This window comes from Ochotona curzoniae, unplaced genomic scaffold, assembly GCF_017591425.1.
Source record: "Ochotona curzoniae isolate NIBS_2020 unplaced genomic scaffold, NIBS_Ocur_1.0 contig_2754, whole genome shotgun sequence".
NCBI classification, from domain to species: Eukaryota; Metazoa; Chordata; class Mammalia; order Lagomorpha; family Ochotonidae; genus Ochotona; species Ochotona curzoniae.
The window spans coordinates 18,349,911-18,369,395 of NW_024465582.1; the positions used below are offsets into that span (position 1 = coordinate 18,349,911).

At 38.5% G+C, this 19,485-nt stretch overlaps 1 protein-coding gene across 1 annotated transcript in view; it reads right to left on the reverse strand.

Moving 5' to 3' along the window:
* Window positions 1-6,447: 6,447 nt before the first annotated feature.
* Window positions 6,448-19,485, reverse strand: part of C9 (complement C9) — a 35,015-nt gene continuing 21,977 nt past the window's right edge. The window contains exons 9-11 of the mRNA XM_040977486.1: window positions 18,781-18,959; window positions 8,263-8,491; window positions 6,448-6,772 (exon numbers count right to left, since the gene is read on the reverse strand). Of these exons, the coding sequence (XP_040833420.1) occupies window positions 8,264-8,491; window positions 18,781-18,959 (407 nt within the window). The 3' untranslated portion in view covers window positions 6,448-6,772; window position 8,263. The remainder of the gene's footprint in view (window positions 6,773-8,262; window positions 8,492-18,780; window positions 18,960-19,485) is intronic.

Consider the following 19,485-nt stretch of genomic DNA (forward strand, 5'->3'; position numbering starts at 1 on the left):
CCTTCCTTCCTTCCTTCCTTCCTTCCTTCCTCCCTTCCTCCCTTCCTCCCTTCCTCCCTTCCTCCCTTCCTTCCTCCATTCTCTCTTTCATTCCCAGTTTCATGGCCAACAGGAAGATGAGTCCATACATGTTGAAAACAAAGGGGATTTTTACAGACCCAGAGAACATGACAAAGGGGAAACTGATCACTTACCCATTTCTTGAATTCTTTCCCCTTTCATGTCCAATTAATAGCAGGTGCAAATGGGCTCACTGTCCTAGTCTACCTTTTCATTTAATTTACTTTAAAAAAATTTGTTATTTTAACATTATCTGAAAGACAGAGTCAGAGATAAAGAGAGGTGGACACAGAGATTCTCCATATGCTGGTTCATTCTGTAAGTGCCTGTAACAATTAGGACAGTGCCAAGCTGAAGCAAGGAGACCAGAACTCAATGAGTGTCCTGTGTGGAAGGCAGAGATCCAAGCACTTTAGTCTCACCATGGTCAACCAGGGTGCACACCAGCACGAAGCTGAATTGGAGACAGAGTAGCTGGAGGGCATGATATGAGCTACCAGTGTTCCCAGGGGCAGCTCAAGTGCTGCGCCAAATGCCTGCCTCCAACTTTTTAATTTAAAAGTAGAATAAACATTTCCATTACAGCATAGTTGGGAAAGCCTTATATATATATAATATATATATAATATATATATATTTTATTGAAGAATATGATTTCAAAGTTATTTAAGACAGCCCATTTTAAAACAACTCTTGATTTCAATTTTTCTCCTTGATTTTTCTTTCTCTTCCCTTAGAATGACATTTTCTTTCCATTTAAAAAATTATTCATGCTTACTCTTCATTTTTGACCCTATCGTTCACTTTAAGGTTTTTAGACAGAAAACTCTCCTCAATACAAAATCACCTGAAATGTATCCATACCATAATGCTACTATTAAATACTACTACTAGCTAATGATATTACTGGAAGAACTAAGAACTGATTTATTAGAATGTAATTTGTCTAATGAGTCTATTCAATGTTACTACCCTCTTTTCACTTGTCCCTACTGGCTGATTAAAGAGCAGAGACTAGCCTACGGCTTAAAAAAATTATTCATCATTGCAAATGATGCTGGAAAAACTGAATAGCCACATGCAAAAAAAGAATTTGAAACCTGCCTGTACACTGTAAAGATACAAAGACCTAAAGAGAAGAGCTAATAGAAGCTATAAAACATTTAGTAGAAAACCTTGGAGAAAAGTCTCCTGTACTGACATTTAGATCCAATGAGTTCTTCAAGATGATACTGATTACATAACAAATTGCGCAAATTGAACTTAATTAATATTAAAAAGTTTATGCAAATCATAAAATACTATCAAAGGGTAGGTAGTTGGCCCAGCGATTAAGAAATGGCTTGGGGGGCCCCGGCGCGGTGGCGCAAGTGGTTAAAGGTCCTCGCCTTGCACGCCCGGGATCCCATATGGGCACCGGTTCTAATCCCGGCAGCCCTGCTTCCCTTCCAGCTCCCTGCCTGTGGCCTGGGAAAGCAGTCGAGGACGGCCCAAAGCTTTGGGACCCTGCACCCACGTGGGAGACCCAGAAGAGGCTCCTGGCTTCGGATCGGCATAGTATCGACCCGTTGCGGCTCACTTGGGGAGTGAATCATCGGACGGAAGATCTTCCTCTCTGTCTCTCCTCTCTGTATATCTGCCTTTCCAATGAAAAAATAATAAAAATAAATCTTAAAAAAAAAAAAAAGAAATGGCTTGGGATGCCTGCACCCCATATCTGAGTACCCAGGTTTGAATCCCAGCTCTGTTTTGGATGCTAATTTCCAGCTGATGTGCATGCTGGGAGGCAGGAAGTAATGGCTCAAATTGTTGGATAAACAAAACCACATGGAGGCCTGGACTGAGTTCTAGACTCCTGGCTTTGGCTTGAAGCTATGGGCATTTGAGGAGTGGATGGGAAATTTGTCTTTCTGTTTCTTTGTATTAAAAACAAATATCTAAACCTTTTCCTTTTTAAAAAGGAAGTGAAAAGGTAATACTCAGATTGAGAGAGAATATTTTCAATGCAAGTATCTAATAAGAGACTAACATCCAGAAGATCTTCTATAACCCAACAGCAATACAACCTGGCTAAAAAATGCACAAACTCATAATTCCTTATGAAGGACTACACCATTGTAACAAAATGGGAAAAATCTGATGGGGGTGGGAGTTTGGGGGGGATTCCAGCCTATACAAAATTGTACCAAATAATTCAAAATTCAAAATAAAAGTACATTAAAAATTGCACAAACTCTTAAACATGTTTCTCCAAAGTAGATATATAAATGATTATGAAGCACATGAAAAGACATAATTGTTGATCATCAGAGAAATGAAAATTAACACCACAGTGGTAACCACTTCACACTCATTAGAACGCTTATTATTAAAACAGAAAAAGTCAAAGAGAAGAAAAAGAGGAAGTGAAGGAGGAGGAGCAGGCGTCCCATGTGTGGAAACACTGGAACCCTTCTACATGGCAGACAGAGACGTGAAAGAATACAATCACTGTGGGAAGCAGTATGGCATTTGATCAACTTTTGATCCTGTGATTCCAGCTCTGCTTATACGCCCGTCAGCATCAACGGCAGAGACTGGGAGATATTTGTATACTTGTGTTAATAGACAAAATGTGGACGCAATCCAAGTGTTCATAGATGGATGACTAGGTAACCAATATATAGTAAATACACATCATGGAATATTATTCAGTCTTTAAAAGCAATTCAATTCAGAAACATCATACAACATTCATAGATGAATTTTGATGATATTATGCTATTTGAAATAAGTCAGATATAGAAAGACAAATGCCCTATGATCGCATTCCTATGAGATATCTAAAATTCTCAAATTCACTGAGACAGAAAGATCAGTAGTTCCTGGGGCTGATACACAAGGTTTCAGTGGGTGATGTAAAAATTCTGAAGATGTTCAGGCAAAATTGTCAAAGTAATTAGTATCATTGAACTGCATGCTAACATGGTTAAAACTGTTAATTTCATAGTGTGTGTGTGTGTTTAACCACAATAAAAAAATACATCCTTGCTGTGACTCGAATGTTTGTATTTTCCCATGTATTGAGACCTGAACCTGAACGTGATGGTTTAAGGAGGTGAAGTCTTTGGCGGGTGGTTATGCTGTGAGGATGGAGCCCTCCTGGATGTGGTTTGTGTCCTTTTAAAGGATGCCTGAGGGAGCTTGTTTATTCCTTCCAACATGTGAGATACAGCAAGGCAGCCCCATCTGTAGGAATCAGAGGTCATGTCCCCAACAGACATGCACTCTGCTGGCATCTTAATCTTATAGTCAAAGCCTTTGGACCTGAAAAAATAAATTTCTGAGGTTAAACTGAACCTGTATTAGAGGAGGGCACTGCCTTGCCATGTACCAGCTCCTCCTCAATGCTTCAATTTCCTTTTCTTGGCTGTCTAGCATCCAAGTTAACATTTGGAAGGATTTAGGCCAGTAGGCGTTTAGACTACTAACACCTACTATTTATTGTTTTTTTTTTAAATAAAGTATGAAGATCTTATACAAATGATGCTAGTAATTCAAGATAGCACACCGTTCTCTTCTCTTGTGCCATCTTCCTGTTCTTAACTTGGTGGTAGCTAATGGACTTAAAATAGGGGTGAAAGGGTAGACTGGGGAAAACAAAGTGATAGATGTTTCCCTGTCCTGTGAATCATGTATATATGTTAAAAATTGCTTCATTAAAAAAAAAATTAGCTGTGGGGCAGGAGAAACTGCTACCTGTAATGTCATCATTCCACGTGGATGCTGGTTTGAATCCCGGCTGCTCCTGTTCCAATCCAGCTTCCAGCTACTTGCCTGGGAAAGCAGCTGAAGATGGTCCAAGTACTTAGGCCCCTGAATCCTTTATGGTAGGACCAGAAGAAGCTCTTGACTTTTGGTTTCGACACAGCCTAGTCATGGCTGTTGTGTCCATTTGGAGAATAAACCAGTGGCTAAAATCTCTCTTCCTCTCCCTTCTTCCCTTTCTGTAACTGCCTTTCAGTTAAATACATAAACCTTAAAAAAAAAAAAAGAAAGAAAAAGAGATGAACTGAGATTACTCTGATCTAACAATTAGGTGGTTTTTCCTAAAAACCTACTGGGAGACTGACTGACTCAGGAGCTGCTAGAGTTGGGTCACATGATGAAAAGGGCTTCAGGAGGAAGACAGTGGTCTAAAGTCAGAGTGAGGACATTGACCTTTGACTAGAACCCTGATTAGTTGAGCAGCACGTGTCAACTCTGTCATCAGCAGAATGAAAAGAACAATCTTTTTGATAAGAAAAGGTACAACTCTGAAGCTACCTTTGCTGATCTTACCAATTTTACCCACCTAGCTTCTCCAGCTCTTTTCGAAAATGGCTTCTGTTGATAGTTCAGTGTGATAATCTGAAGCCTCCGAGGAGCATTGTTCCCCAAGTGTTCCTTTCTTTGAAACTCCAATTGCACACTGCACTTTGCTTTAGCTACATCCGCTTTCTGCAAACAACACTCAGAGCTGATCCCTTAGTACCTGCTGCCAGGAGGTCCCTATCCCTTCTAAGGGATAGTGAATTCTCCCAGGGTGTCTAAGCTTAGAGACTGCTCTGGGCAGGTTACTGGAGGGAAGTTTGTGGTGTCTCAATGGTGCACCCTGGTGGATATGCTCAGCTAGAATTCCCTCTTTGGAAGACTGAGGCCCTTGCGGTATGTACCTGGACTGGTCATGCCATCACCAGGAGAGAGGATTCTGATCAGCCACATTTTACTGCCCCAGGGCTTAGGTCTTCCCCTGTTGGATGTTTATAGTTCACAGAGGGTGGAGGGTCAGGTGTCTCTGCAATTGTCCTAATACTACCTCCTTGTTCCAGGTATTCCATATCAAATGCCCTCCATACTGGATTAAGAGCAGAGGTCAGCCCTTAACGTGCATTTAGCAAACAGTAATTTTTCTGTGATTCATTCCATGTTTTGCAGGGCAGGGCATCAAACTTATGGTGAGCTCTAAGACTCCAAAGGACTTGAGCACTTTGGTCTTTAAAAGACAATCTCCATATCATTTATAACATATTAAAAGGCATACTTTTGAAATTATTGGCCTATAAATATCTTGTTATTTTTCTGGTCATGTGCAATCTTGAGAATTTGTGATGGGGGAAAGCTAGCAATATTTATACATGAACAAAATGTTCATTAGAAAAGCAAATGGAATTATTATAACACATATCGAGAATTAAACATATATATACACATTGATTTTGCATTTTGTTTTTTTCTCCTTTTTCCCCCCCTGGTTTTGAAAAGTTCTCAGACTTTCCCAAACACTCAGGACCTAAGTTCCTGTGAATGAACTTGTGGGGTTTGTTTGCATTGAGAGACAGATGATCTCTTCCATTTTCTGGTTCACTCCTCACGTGTCCTTGGTTGGGGCTGGGCCAGGTCCAGAAGTCAGGGACTTAGTCTAGGTTGTCCACCTGGGTGGCAGGGCCCTAACTTCTTGAGCCACTGCTGCTGCCCCGCAAGATCTGTGGCCACAGAAAACTGGAGCCAAGAGCCAGAGGGAGGACTTGAATCCTCTCCTGCTGACATGGGATGCTGGTGTCCAAACTGGAAGTTAATTTGCTTTCCCAAATGCCTCCTTTCATACTTGTAGTCAATTTCTTCTTTTTTTCTTAAAGATTTACTTATTTTTATTGGAAAGTCAGATTACAGAGAGCGGGAGAAACAGAGAAAAAGATTTTCTGTCTGCTGACTTGTTCCCAAGTGGCCAAAACAGCTAGAGAGGAGATAATCGGAAGCCAGTTGCCAGGAGCCTCTTCTAGGTCACCCATGTGGGTGGAGGGTCCCAAGGCTTCGGGCCATCTTCTACTGCTTTCCTAGACACAAGCAGAGAGCTGGGTGGGAAGTGAAGTAGCTGGGATATGAACCAGTGTCCATACGCAATTCCAACAAATGCAAGGCGAGGACTTTTGCCACTAGGCTTCTGCGCCAGATCCTATAGTTAGCTTCTTATGTGTATAGTCTTAGCTGGCTTATTTAACTCATTAGGCTTGTTAAATTGAACCATATGAGATTGCTTTCTTTTCTGGTAAAAACATGATTAGAGGAAATTTCACATGATTTAACCTAACGGTTTTGGCTCACAAATACAACACACATTTCTCCTTGAACACAAAAGTCAAATTGGAGCAGCACTAGTATGAACAGAGTTGTTCATGTGATAGGTGCCCAGTGGAAATATTTGCTGAACAAATATGTGCACATATACATGAGTAACCAAACAAAACAACACTCACATAAATAAGAGTCAAATTGCACAGTCCCAAATTGTGGTCACTGAACTTGTGGAATATATTAACCATACAAAGCAGCTTGGCAGTTACTTTAAAGTCTTTTAAACCAACATTCTGTTTTAAATTTAGTTTTGTTTTATTAGCAAAGGACTGGCAGTGGCTGGTGGGAGAAAACAGTGCTGGCACAGCTCACTGCTATCTCTTCATTAGGGAGCAGAAAGTGGAAACATTACAGGAGCGGGAGGAGCAACACAAGCATTCCAGACCCAAGGAGCCTTTAGTGGCTGCTCAGGTTTTCAGGAAGCATGTTTCATTTCACAAGGCAGCGAGCACTTTCTCCAGGGAAAGAGCTTACTTTGGAAGGTCCTGGATCTTTTTCTTCTGTATAATTCCAGGGAAACTCAACAGCTCCAATTCTGGGGATTTGGGGAATGACAATCCTACAGAAAACAAAAGATGTTCAAGTCTTAATACTTCATAGGTCTTCAATTTTGGGTCTGTCCGTGTAGTCACCCCTTCTCCCCGTTGCACCATGACATAGCACACTGTGCTGGGACTAGAATGCGGTTTAAGACATTAGGTTTATTTCTGTACTAGAGTAACATTCACCTTGTGCAGGGAGAGTTTAGGTGACTGGTGCTGGAAAAGAACAGGGAAAAGTACTAAGGGAGCACAGACAGAGAACTGATCCCTGGGGAAACTAGCAAGGGCTCATCAGGGATGCTGAGCTTAGAATAGATGCTATTTAGCTGTAGTTCTACATTAGAATAACCATGGATTGTAAAAAGTGGGAGAAAAAAAATCGTGCTCTGGTAGGATCCACCAGAAGTTCTGTTTACATTAGCCTGAGATAGACATCTATTTGTTCTATTTTATATTAGTTTTAATGCTTTTGCCCTCATCTCTGCTTTTAGGGGAAAAAAAAGCTGAACAGGTAAATCTAATAAGAAATCAGGTTGAGAGATGCTGGCAAAGAAGGAATGGGAACACAGCAGGTGAATGAAGCCAAGTGATGGGTTGGTTGTGGGAAGGGAGAGTTGGAAACCCACCAGGCTAAGGAAAAGGTTTGGAAAAAAGAAGATGATGTGTTAGGACTGTCAACTTCATGATAAGGGTAGGGTCTGTTTAGGTGAGAAGGTGGAACTGAACACGCCACAGTAAAAGGAATGCCTGGAAGACATCTTGATGAGATTCAGGCATGAAGATTTTACCAGTGAAGAAATGATGGACCATCCCAGCTCAGTTAGCAAAGGGACACCTGCAGAGTTTTGGCTACAGAGTAAAATGTTATATAGGCTGTGGGTAGAAATTTGACATTAAAAAAAATTTACAAAACACAAAATGTGTGACCTGAGCCAAAAAATGGAGATGGGGGGCTCCCAGCTCCAGCCTTGCCCAATCCAGCCATTTCAGGCATTTGGAGGGAGTGAGCCAGTGGATGAGGAGAAGGAGAAGGAGGGGAAGAGAGAAGGGCGAGAGAGAGAGTGAGAAGGGCGGGGGAGAGACCTTTCATCTGCTGGTTCACTTTCCAAAGGGCAACAATGAGCCACCCCTGTCCAAAGCTGGGAGCCAAAAGCTTCTTCCAGGTCCCTCATGTGGGAGTAGGGGCTTAAGTACCTGGGCAGTCCTCCACTAGCAAGAGGCTGGATCAGAGGTGGAGCAGCCAGAACTGGAACCCGCTTTCTCTGCTATGCTAGTTTATAATTAAAAGTAATATAAGTACAATTTACTCTGTGATTATAATTTTATCTAAACAAAGAAGACATTAAAATGATGCATAAAAGTGTATTTTTCCATTTTCCCCGTTCACTCAAGTTTTAATCTTCTGCTTTCATAAGTAAGTGCAAAATAATGCAAAAACTAGTTTTCAAATGAAACAACTCTTATTGCATTTTTTTTTCCTCATTAACCCTGAAGAAGTTGTTCTCACCTTAACCCTTTTTTTGCTTCTTGCTTTCACAGGCAATCCCGTTGAACATAACTGGGCAGGAACACACACACTCTCCGTCGATCAGAATCACAGTCCCTCCATTGTGGCAGGGCAAGCACTTTCTGGTGCTGTATTCATTGATATAATCTTCAATTGCTCTTTCTAGATTTTGTTTCTTTAGGTGTGCATCTTTTTCTTTCACTGGAATCAGATTATAAATGGGGGAGAGCTGCAAGAAAGCAAGGCATTTAATGTTAGGTCTTTGTCACCTGGCAAGACTTGTAAAATGCTGTTTACTGAATCATTAATTTCATTCATTTATTAATTCAGTGCCAGATGACTGAATGCTTTATTTTGGAAGATATGATATCTCGTAAGAGTATGCTGGTGATCTGAGTTAGTCATGGTGTCTACTCTCATGAGATCACGATTATTGAGGGAAGGGAACTGGTGTTAATGAAGCCATCACACAGATAACTTTAAGGCAGAAGCTGTGAGGCATGTGATAAATGATAGGTATGTATGTTTTAAAATGAGTAACCTGAGGATATAAATTTAGCAGATAATTGATGGACATATTATTTCTTGATTCTTATGCACAAACTTATTGCAGGCATGGAAAGCACTGGACTTCTAGTGATCATGTGACCTTCAACAGTAAGTGACCTTCATCAGGAGTGATGACGATGGACTCACAACTGACATACAGGTTATTCCTTTATCCTGAACATGTGGAGCAGGATTCCTGTACAGTCTTAGAAACAGGGAAGGACTGAACTCCATCCAACAAATGGATGAAGGATGAGTTTTGCTGCAGTACAGAAGGACAAGATCTAAAGCCAAATCTAATTAGACTAAAAGAAATGGAAGTAAATGATTTATCTTGCAAATTCAAATACCTTGGGTAAATGATATAGTTGTTACAGTACAATCAAGAAAGTTTGGAATCACTTTCCTTATGAGCTATGATGTGAAGGTCTTGAGAGAGACCTATTCTAGTCCCATTCTGTAGAATGTACTAGTTTCTCTATGAAGGTGGGAATGGGGAGATACTGATTAGAGGATATAGAGCAGTTAGGGGAAGGCAAACGTTCAGGAGATCTATTGCACAACGCAATGACTACCTACAGAAACACAAAGTTCTTGTAGTTGAGGAATTATAACATGTCTAGAAGAACTCGTATTATAATTATTTGTCATTTAATGAAGAGGATACATTCTGATACATGTGTTCTTAGGTGGCTTCACTGTGCAAGCTTCATACATTGCTCTTACACAAGCTTGGCTGGCATAGTCTCTCATACATCTAGGCTACGTGATGAACATGCTGTGTTCCCAGGCCATCAAGCTCAACAAAACAGTCATGTATGCAATTCTTAGGAACTGCAACATAACAATAATATTTGTGTATCTGAGCAGAATGAAATTCCTGGTCCATGGCCTCAGCCTGGCCCAGTTCTGGTTGCTGTAGCCATCTGGGCCATGCACCCGTGGAAGGAACATCCTTCTAGACTCTCTTTCTCTCCCTCTCTCTCCATGTGTGACAATTTTAAAGTTTATGTATGTGAAATTGAACATATATTTATTTGATTATTATTTAAAGCCCCTTATTTTACTCCTGCTGGACTATGGTCTTTACAAAAAAGATCTGTTTGATTTTATTGGAAAGTCAGATTTACAGAGAGGAGAGACAGAAAGAAAGATCTTTCATCAGGTAATTTATTCCCCAAGTGGTCACATCAGCTGGAACTGAACTGATCAGAAGCTAGGAGCCAAGAACCTTTTCCAGGTCACCCACTCAGGTGCAGGGTCCCACGGCTTTGGGCCATCCTCCACTGCTTTCCCAGCCAGAAGCAGGAAGCTGGAAGGGAAGTGGAGCAGCCGGGACATGAACTGGCACCTATGTGGGATCCTGGCACGTGCAAGGCAAGGATTTAGCCACTGAGCCATTGCACCAGGCCCTAAACTGTGGTCTTTTGCTTTTAATATGCTTAGTGGAACATTAAACATTTGACTCTACTGTAAATTAGAAATATTATATTGAAAATTAAAAATGCCTCTTGGGATGCCCACATCTTACATGAAGTGCCTGGTTCTTGTTGCTAATTTCAGCTTCTCATTAGTGCATCCCCTGCCCCTGAGCCCAGAAAAGAGCAGGTTGTGCTGGCCCAATTACTTGGGTTTCTGCCATCCAGGTGGATGGGCTGGAATGACTTCACTTCTGCCCAGCTCATGCCATTGTGGGTATTTGGAGGGAGCAAACTAGTTGATGGGAACGCTTTCTATCTCTCTCTGACTCTCAATAATTAACTAACTAACTAACTAACTAGCTAATTTTTTGTAATCCCTGTAAGTTCTTTCATAATGTGCATTTTCATGAACTTTTGAAAGATTTCTCATCTGCCTGGATTTCAGTCTTTGTAACAAAATATCTTTAAATTCCATTTTCCCCCCCCACATCTTCTGAGATGATCACATATTGTCCTTGGGGAAAATAAAATCATCCCAGGCCTCTAGCTAGCTCATATAGAAATTGTTTTAAGTATAATATTCTGTCCATAACAAAAATCACTAGGTATACCAAGAATGTGATGACATAAGATGAGCAGAAATAACACAAAACAGATATAGCCTTGAGGGATGCCAGTAATTGAGTTATTAGACTTTCAGCAGACTTTTAAATGCCTAGTTATTCATAAGCAGTGCATTATGACTTAAAATAGAAATTAGGGAATTAATACAACTTTAAAAATAGAAATGATTTTAACTTGCAAAAATAAATGGATGGTTTAAATAGCGGCTGTGAAGCAACTGAAGAGAATTCACGTAGAATCCTGTGTGTGAGGATAGACTGTGCTAAATAAAAGATGGATAATATGACATACAATCTAAATGTATATGCACCTAATAACATAACTTCAAAATATATGTTAGCACTGAGAGAATTGAATAGAGAAATAACAACAGATTTAGATATTACAACAGTTCCCTCTTTATAGTTGAAAGAGCAAAAACAAAGAAAGTAAGAATAAAGATATCCTGGTACTCAACCAATTGTCCTGATTGATATTTTTGGAACATGTCATCAAACCTGAACAGAACACATAGCCTTTTCAACTACATGCAGAGCACATCTAGGATGTTAGATAAACCTTAATAAGCTGGAAGCAATGGATATGATATAAAGTATGTTCATAGACCCCCCAAAAAAATCAGTAACAGAAAGCCACTTGGAAAATTCTCAGATGTGTGGAAATTAGTGGATGGGATTTTAAATAACACATATCAAAGAGGAAGTCAAAAAGGAAATTTGAAAATATTTTAAGTTGAATGATAATGAAAACACAGCATATCAAAACTTAGGGAACACTGTTAGCAAAGAGCTTGATAAACTTATGACACTAAATTTCTATATTAGACAAGAATCCAGTTTAACAAATTAGAAAAAAGAAAAAAATGAAACCCAAGGCAGAAGGGAGGAAATAAGAGAGATAAGAACAGAAGTCGGTGAAATTAAAAAGAGGGAATAAAAGACCAAAGTCAATAAAGTAGAAAGTTGCCTCAATGACATGATCAATCAAATTGCTGAACCAGCAGCTGGCCACAAAACAAGAAAATCCACAGCACCATGTAAGCAATCAAAGAGCAACCTCCTACAAAATTTGCAGGCGGAAATCGAGGCATGCAATGAAATGGACAAATTTCTTGAACGACAGAAATTGCAAAAACTCAAATAAGCAAGACTGCTTACTCTGATTTGTCCTGTATCTGTTTAAAGCCATGAATTTATACTTGAAATCTTTAACAAAGAAAGCTCAAATGGCTTCATGGAAGAGTCAGACTCAATATTTCAGAAAGAAATAATACAATTTTAAAAAATCACTCCAACAACACAGAGGGGGAAACGATCATGTCTGAACTTACTTTATATTGCTTCTTGGCCTTGTGGTTAAGATCAAGTGTTGAACTCACTTTATGAGGTCAGCAGTATTTGAATAGCAAAAATAGACATTTCAGAAAAGCAAACTAGAAACCAATATTACTCAAGAATAGAATTAAAAATATCTCCTTTGTCAAAATTCAGAACCTATTAATGATAAAAATTCTGAAAAAACTAGGTAATGAAGGGTATTTCCACAATCTGACAGAAGATCTCTATGAAAGTCACATCTGACCTCGGAGTGAATAGGGAAAGGTGAGACACTTTCGTGTTCTGCGTGAGAACTTGGTGGAGATATCTGCTCTCACCACTCCCATTCAACTTCATGCTGGAGATCCTGAGCAATGAGATAAAAGTGAAAGAAAGAGTACAAAACACAGACGTAAGAAGTAAACAAAGCTATTTCAGATGACAGAATGATTTAAGGAACTACAACTCAAGAACCTCGGTAGCCTAGCAGCTAAAGTCCTCGCCTTGAATGCATCAAGATCCCATATGGACGTTGGTTCTAATCCCAGTAGCCTCGCTTCCCATCCAGCTCCCTGCCTGTGACCTGGGAAAGCAGTTGAGGATGGCTCAAAGCTTTGAGATCCTGCACCTGCATGGAAAACCTGGAAGAAAGCTCCTGACTCCTGGCTTTGGATCAGCTCAGCTCCCGCCATTGCGGCCGCTCATGGAGTGATCCATCGGATGGAAGATCTTCCTCTCTGTATATCCACCTTTCCATAAAAAATAAATAAATCTTTTTTCTAAAAAAAAAAAGAATATTGGAAAAACAATTTTGCTATTTCCTACATAACTTTGCATGCACCCACAGCCTATATGATCAAGTCTTCATTCTTTTGGAGAAGTGAAAGAGATGTTCCTATAAACTCCCACACTTCAATGCTTACAATGATATTGTTCACAATCACCAAAGAATCAGGAAAGAAATCAGTTGCTCATCAGCAATGAGATTAATGAACTGTTGCATCTATTCCATGGAATCCACACTGTATTCAGCAACAGAAAAGGAATGGACTGTTAATCCATGCAACAATGTAGGGGGATCACAAATGAATAAAGTTAAACAAAATTATCCAAATTCTAAAGATTATGTGATCACAGTTGTGTGACATTTCTGCAAAGGCAAAAAACCAAACCAAACCAACAACAACAACAAAAAACAAAACAGAACAACCTTACAGGGATAGGAAACAGATTAATAATAGAATGGAAAAGGTATTTGGAAAGTGCTACTGACTGAAAGTGGACTTGAGGACACTGTGTGGCAGCGATGTTTTGCATATTGATTTTGGCAGTAATTTCATACCTGTGTGTGTTTGCCAAATCCAGCACCCTTTGCACTAAAGCAAGGTAAATTTTACCATGTGGAAATTATAATTAATTTAAAGTACCTACTCACATTAAAACCTGTCAATATAGCGCTGATTCTAAAGAACATTATTAGATTCTCTATTTCCCAAATACTAAATTGGTAAATACCCTGGTGCCAGAAAAGGTATTTACTAAAAATATTATAGATGTAGATATAAAATACATACATTAAAATTTCTGGATGTTATATAGTAAGGGGTTCTCAAGTAGAAAAAAAATCTTTAAACGGTATAAAAATCACCGGTGATAATGATCTGACAGATACACTGCCCTACTTTGAAATAAAAAGCCATCAAGGTCAAAACTTATACACGATGCACTGAGAAACACCTCACAACACTTCTGTGGGACCACTGTTGAATGGATAACCTCATTCCACTTGAAACCTAAGGTGGGAGACATCTGACAAAACACCGACCAGTCCTCATTCATATTGTGGCAAGACAATATGTCATATGAAAGACAAGCAATGTCTGAGGGCCTGCGACAGATTGGAGCAGGGGAATGGCACACGAAGGTTAAACACAGCACACAACCTTGGGCTAAATCCTGGAACAGACACACGGACAGTAAGAGGGAATTTGTGAAATTTAAACCATGCCTATTGTTTAGCTAAGCAATCAGTGTTTTTATGATTTTGATAATTTCATTATCATAAGTTGTTAACATTAGGGATTCTTGGGCAAAGCATACATATAAATTCACTACTATTGTTGCAATAATACTGTCCATACTAGTTATACAATTTTACTGTAAGACTAAAATTATTTCAAAATAAGAGGTATGAAAGATGACATCTGTTATGAAAATGTCATTAAAAGACTAAAAATCCTTAAAAAGGAGAACATATTTGTGACATTTTTAGTTAAGAAATAGGTTCTTCAGCAGAATATATAATAAACTTCTACAACTTCAACTTAATTGTCTAGTGGTATAGTCTTTCATGAATTAATATTACAGGATCTAGATTTCAACTATGTCATATTTATCTGAAAGAAAGAAACCTCTTACCAATGCTGCCATGTTGGCACACACAACATAAACATGGGGTACAGTTATTTTGATTTTTTAAGATAAGGAATCTGTCTTGTTTTACCCTTCAAAGAAAAGTCAAGGCCAGATAATCTAAGATACAGGACCACAAAGACTTGGAGGAATTGCAGTCGGGGTGAAATGGGCATTGTTTACAGAATTACACATGAAGGACATGAGTTGGCAGCAGTTTCAGAGGAGTGAAAAATACACAAAAAGTTTCCTAAAGAACCACATCTTTCTCTTTGCATATGCCAACTGCTTTAATTTTTCTCCCACATCAGTTAACTTCTTAACCTTTCTGTCACTGGTAGTTAGATTTTTAGTAGATATAATGTATCATGGAGCTTTCTAAAACACAAATGAATGGACAAACTTGCTTAATATTAATTACATTTCTTTTTCACACATCCAACAAAAACCATAAAATACAACAAATACAGTTTGTTGATACAATGAGTATTACTTTAATCTCAATACGAGAGAATTGGGAATACTTCTTACTGTATCATTACAGCTGTAACAATTATACCATAGACTGCTGGTGAAGCTATTTACAATGTTGGTGCTTTTAAATATTATTAGCCCAAACTGCTCCATAAAGAGTTAATGTAGCTTAATACACTGACAGTTAAGGATAATTGGTGAATGGGTTAACGACTGAAAAAGGAAAAGGCAAAATGGGCAAAAACATCACAAACAAAATTCATGTCAGAAACATCCACCCAGGTACACAGAATGGGTCATAAATTTGGCTATAATTTTGAGAAAAAAAAGTGTAAGGCACATAGAATTGAATGATTTCATGCAAGGAAGAAAACTCACCTGATTTCCAAAAGCAACAAAATGAATGAAGTTAAAGAGTAATATTTCCTATGAGACCTTATAAAGAGGATATTGTATTAGGCAACATCCTTTCAGGAAATAAAGCAATTGGTTACATAACTTTGTTTCTTATAATGCCAAAACAGAACTTTACAGGAAGCCAGCGGGCTATAATGCAGCTATATCGATCTTGCTGCTATCTTTCTAGAGGAACTCATAAACTTTCCATCTCCCAGGCCATCTTTAACAGATGAAATTTCTCCCTGGTGACATTTTTATAGCTACTTTGTAACTGCACATATGAGAAGAAATGAAAGTGCAGCTATTCTGTTGAGATAAAATGCAGAACCATTTGTGTTGGTATTCAGGCAAGCTGGTGGCAAGATAGTTTCATGAAAACCAAAGACCAGGACAAGGGTAAACGCTGTGAAAGGCAGCCAGTATTTGTCATTTGCTCTTTGTCCTTTGCATGGAGAAAGGCCAAGGGGGGGATAAACATACCTCACCAAGTGGTTTGGGGTCTGCTGAAGCACACAGAGAGGAGACTCAAAGTCACAAGTTCTTACTAGCACAGGACCATATTCGGCCTCTTTTGGAGTATATAACTGTCCAAGCAGTTTACTCAGACAATCTCATTAATACATGCATATAGCCTGTAAATTAGGATAATACAACTTCCTGGTCTTTCCTTCAAGATAAAGTTATTTGTAGCACAGAATATCTAAATAACTGATTTAATTTGCTGCAGAGGATAAAATATACAACAGTTTGGAGTTAGGGGTGGGTGAGAAAAGGTTCTAGCAAAATTCCTTAAAATTTAACAGAGCAGCCAATTATTTTAACAGTATGACTATCTCTAGTGTTGGAACATGCCATCTAGAAAACAGAAGGCTTCCTCTTCAACAAAGAGTGAATTAGATCTTATAGGCTATGTAATTGTTATCTGGAAATGACCCCCAATTATAATCAAAGGGTCATTAGTATCAGATTTATGAGAGCAAAATGACTCGAACTCTGTTTCAAGATAAAACCTAATTGTAGGTCATGTCTTCTCAGGGATTTGAAAGCTATACAAAGTCAATAAAATGCATAAGAGTTTACTCTTTTCTAAACTTTCTCTACAAGAAGGCAATTTAAAATGCAGTACATGGGTACTATCTTTTTATCACCATTTCCCTAGGTGGAATATTGACATTAAAGATCAAGCTTCCAATTCCAGAAAAAGAAATGTGCACAGATTTTTAGATGGAATTCCTGCTAATCTATAAACCTCGGGTTGCAAACAGATAAACAGGTGTCCCCTAAAAATTGGATATATTCTATTTCTCATCATTGCTTCTCAGCCTTTTGGCTAAGATCAAGTGTATTCTATTTTATTTTTCATGTAGCCAGCAGGATTGCGCCAAACATTTAGGAAGACTTTTGAATACTGTAGTAAATCTATTATTAGTAAATCTTTAGCAAAGTGTAATTTACTTGAGATTTTAAAAATTAGTACTGGGACTACATTAGACTTTGTTAGAGAGCCATCTTGTGTTTATGTAAGGATTGTTGAACTGTTTGATAGAGATATTAAGCCACTTTAAATGTTCATCGGTATATATACAACCTCTCAACTTACCAGTGCTTTACTTAAAATATTCCAACAGATTTATTTTATTGAACTTGAGACAGTACATTTAAATAGGTTTAAATCTAATAAACTAAAAGGGAATTCTTGTGTTTAATTTCCTATCTGGTCATGCTAACTTAACTAAATATTTGCAATCATATAAATAATCTACCTATCTATGAATGCACGTATTTCTATAATCTAGTGAATAGATAATATTTTTTAGTTTCCGACTTATCTCAGACACAAAATGGGATATTTTTGGTGGCTTAACTCTTCCTTGAAAGACAATAAAATAAAATTAATAATGCTCTCCAGTAAATAGTACTATGAAAAAGACTTGAATCTGATTGAAGTCAGGAACGATCTAGTAGAAAAGTGATGGGAGAGAAGAAAAGTGTGAAACATACCAGGGAAAACTGTAAGCTAAATAAGCAAGCACAAAAACTCCACTTTTGAACAACATCAGGAACAAATGAAGAAAAGCACACTTTTCAGCTGTTTTGGGGCAAGAAAGGTGAGGATAAATAACACTGAGTTTTAGACCTTTAGATACTGGATCTTTAGCGTTATGGCATGACTTTTCCCCTTAGAACAAGCACTCTGCTGTGAACTCCCACCTGTGTATAAGCTGAAGATGTTAGAATTATTCTTGGACGTATTTTCGTGGAGAGACTAAGAACATTCCTTTTGTAAAAGTCCTTGGTAAATCAGACTTTCCGGCTTTAGAAGTGGCTATGGCACCGCCTTAAGGCCTGGGACCAGTAAGGGAAGACTGAAGCTGGCTCGCTACTCGTAGGCACTTGCTGGTGTCAGCTTGTGTTATCCAAGCAATCTAAGACTTCAGGCTCAACATTGAGATCCGAAGAATTCCGAAGTGTAGCATCAGAATATATCACAACTAGTGAGGAACAAAGAGGGGTGGCCTGGTACCATCCTGAGACTTCTTTCCATGTCCTTTTTCTGTTCAGGGATGAGATGGGAGCATGTTTGGAAAGCTCACATCTCAGTTAGTTGAATGATGGTCACTGCTCATTTGAATCAACTATGACACTTAATAAGGAAATGATAGTATCTTTCATGTCCAAACATTTATTGTAGTGGCATCTGCTTATGAGGGTTTTAAGGATGCTAGCAGAAAAGGAATGGGAAACATCAACAGAGAATCTTTCTCCACCATGACACTGTGTCTGCTCATTTCTGCTATCTTGAAGGATAAATGGATGACATTTTGAAGAGTAACTTGTTAGACATCCACTTTAGAGTCTTTTCTTTTTCTGATTTACTTAAACAAACCCTTAAAGGATAACCATTTTTTCTTCAGTTACTCATATAAAAAAAGGCTGAATTGCTACATTTGGCCTGATGGCCCAATTGGCTAATCCTCCCTCTCCAAGTGCTAGGATCCCATATGGGCACCAGTTTGTGTCCTGTCTCTTGGTTTTGGATCAACCCACCTCTGGCCATGTGGTTACTTGGGGAATGACCAGCAGACAGAAGATCTTTCTCTCTGTCTCCCCTTCTCTCTGTAATCCAACTTTTCAATAAAAACAAATAAACCTTTAAAAAAAGAAAGACTTCATTGCTGTAAGTTAAATCCCTAGGAGGCTCAATTCTTTAGGAATGGATCAAACAGCTTGCATAATCTTTTAGGCAATTTAGACTAATGAGCTGATGCTGGGAAACAAACCTGAGTCTTAGTTTTTATCTAATGAAAAAAAATATTCCTTACTTTTTGACTGATGAGCACTGGAGCATCACTTAAGGAAGAGGCCCAGTTGGCAAAGTCAGTCACATCAACCATCTTGTCTCTTGTGAGCAATTTTTCTTTCAGTTCCAAGGCGTGTTTTTGAGTTCCTCCTTTTACGAGTGAAATCACATCGTCTATGAGGTTAGCTCTGGTGATGTTTACTGAGAAGAAAAGAGAATTTAAAGAGAACCCCTTGTAACCCTGTGTTCAGGCACCAATAATGACGTTCTGAAAATCTGTGAAGCCCTTTCAGGAAGATCTAGTGTACTGACTGAATTTTAATTGTAACTAGGACTTACATAACATTTCTGCTCCAAATTTGTAGTAACAATTTTACTAGTAATTACAGACTTTAGTAATCTCCTTAGAAATTTAAAATTGTACAGAAGATTTAAATACATTGCTAATTCATAGTCCACATATGCATGGAAACTAAGTATGATTTTGGACAAACTAGATATTTTGTTGCAGAGTTATAGTTATAATTAAATTTTGTATTGATTTGACTGCCCATTTATCAAAAAACTCAATGTCCCACAAAGAATAATGTGTAGAGTAAAATTTCCTTTTGTCCAATGTCTTTTCCCAGACTAAATCATTTCTAACAAACCTGTGTGAATTTATAGAACTGCAATGGAATTTCAAGATGATTTTTGTTTCCTTCCTTATTTTTAAGGAAGAGGAGCC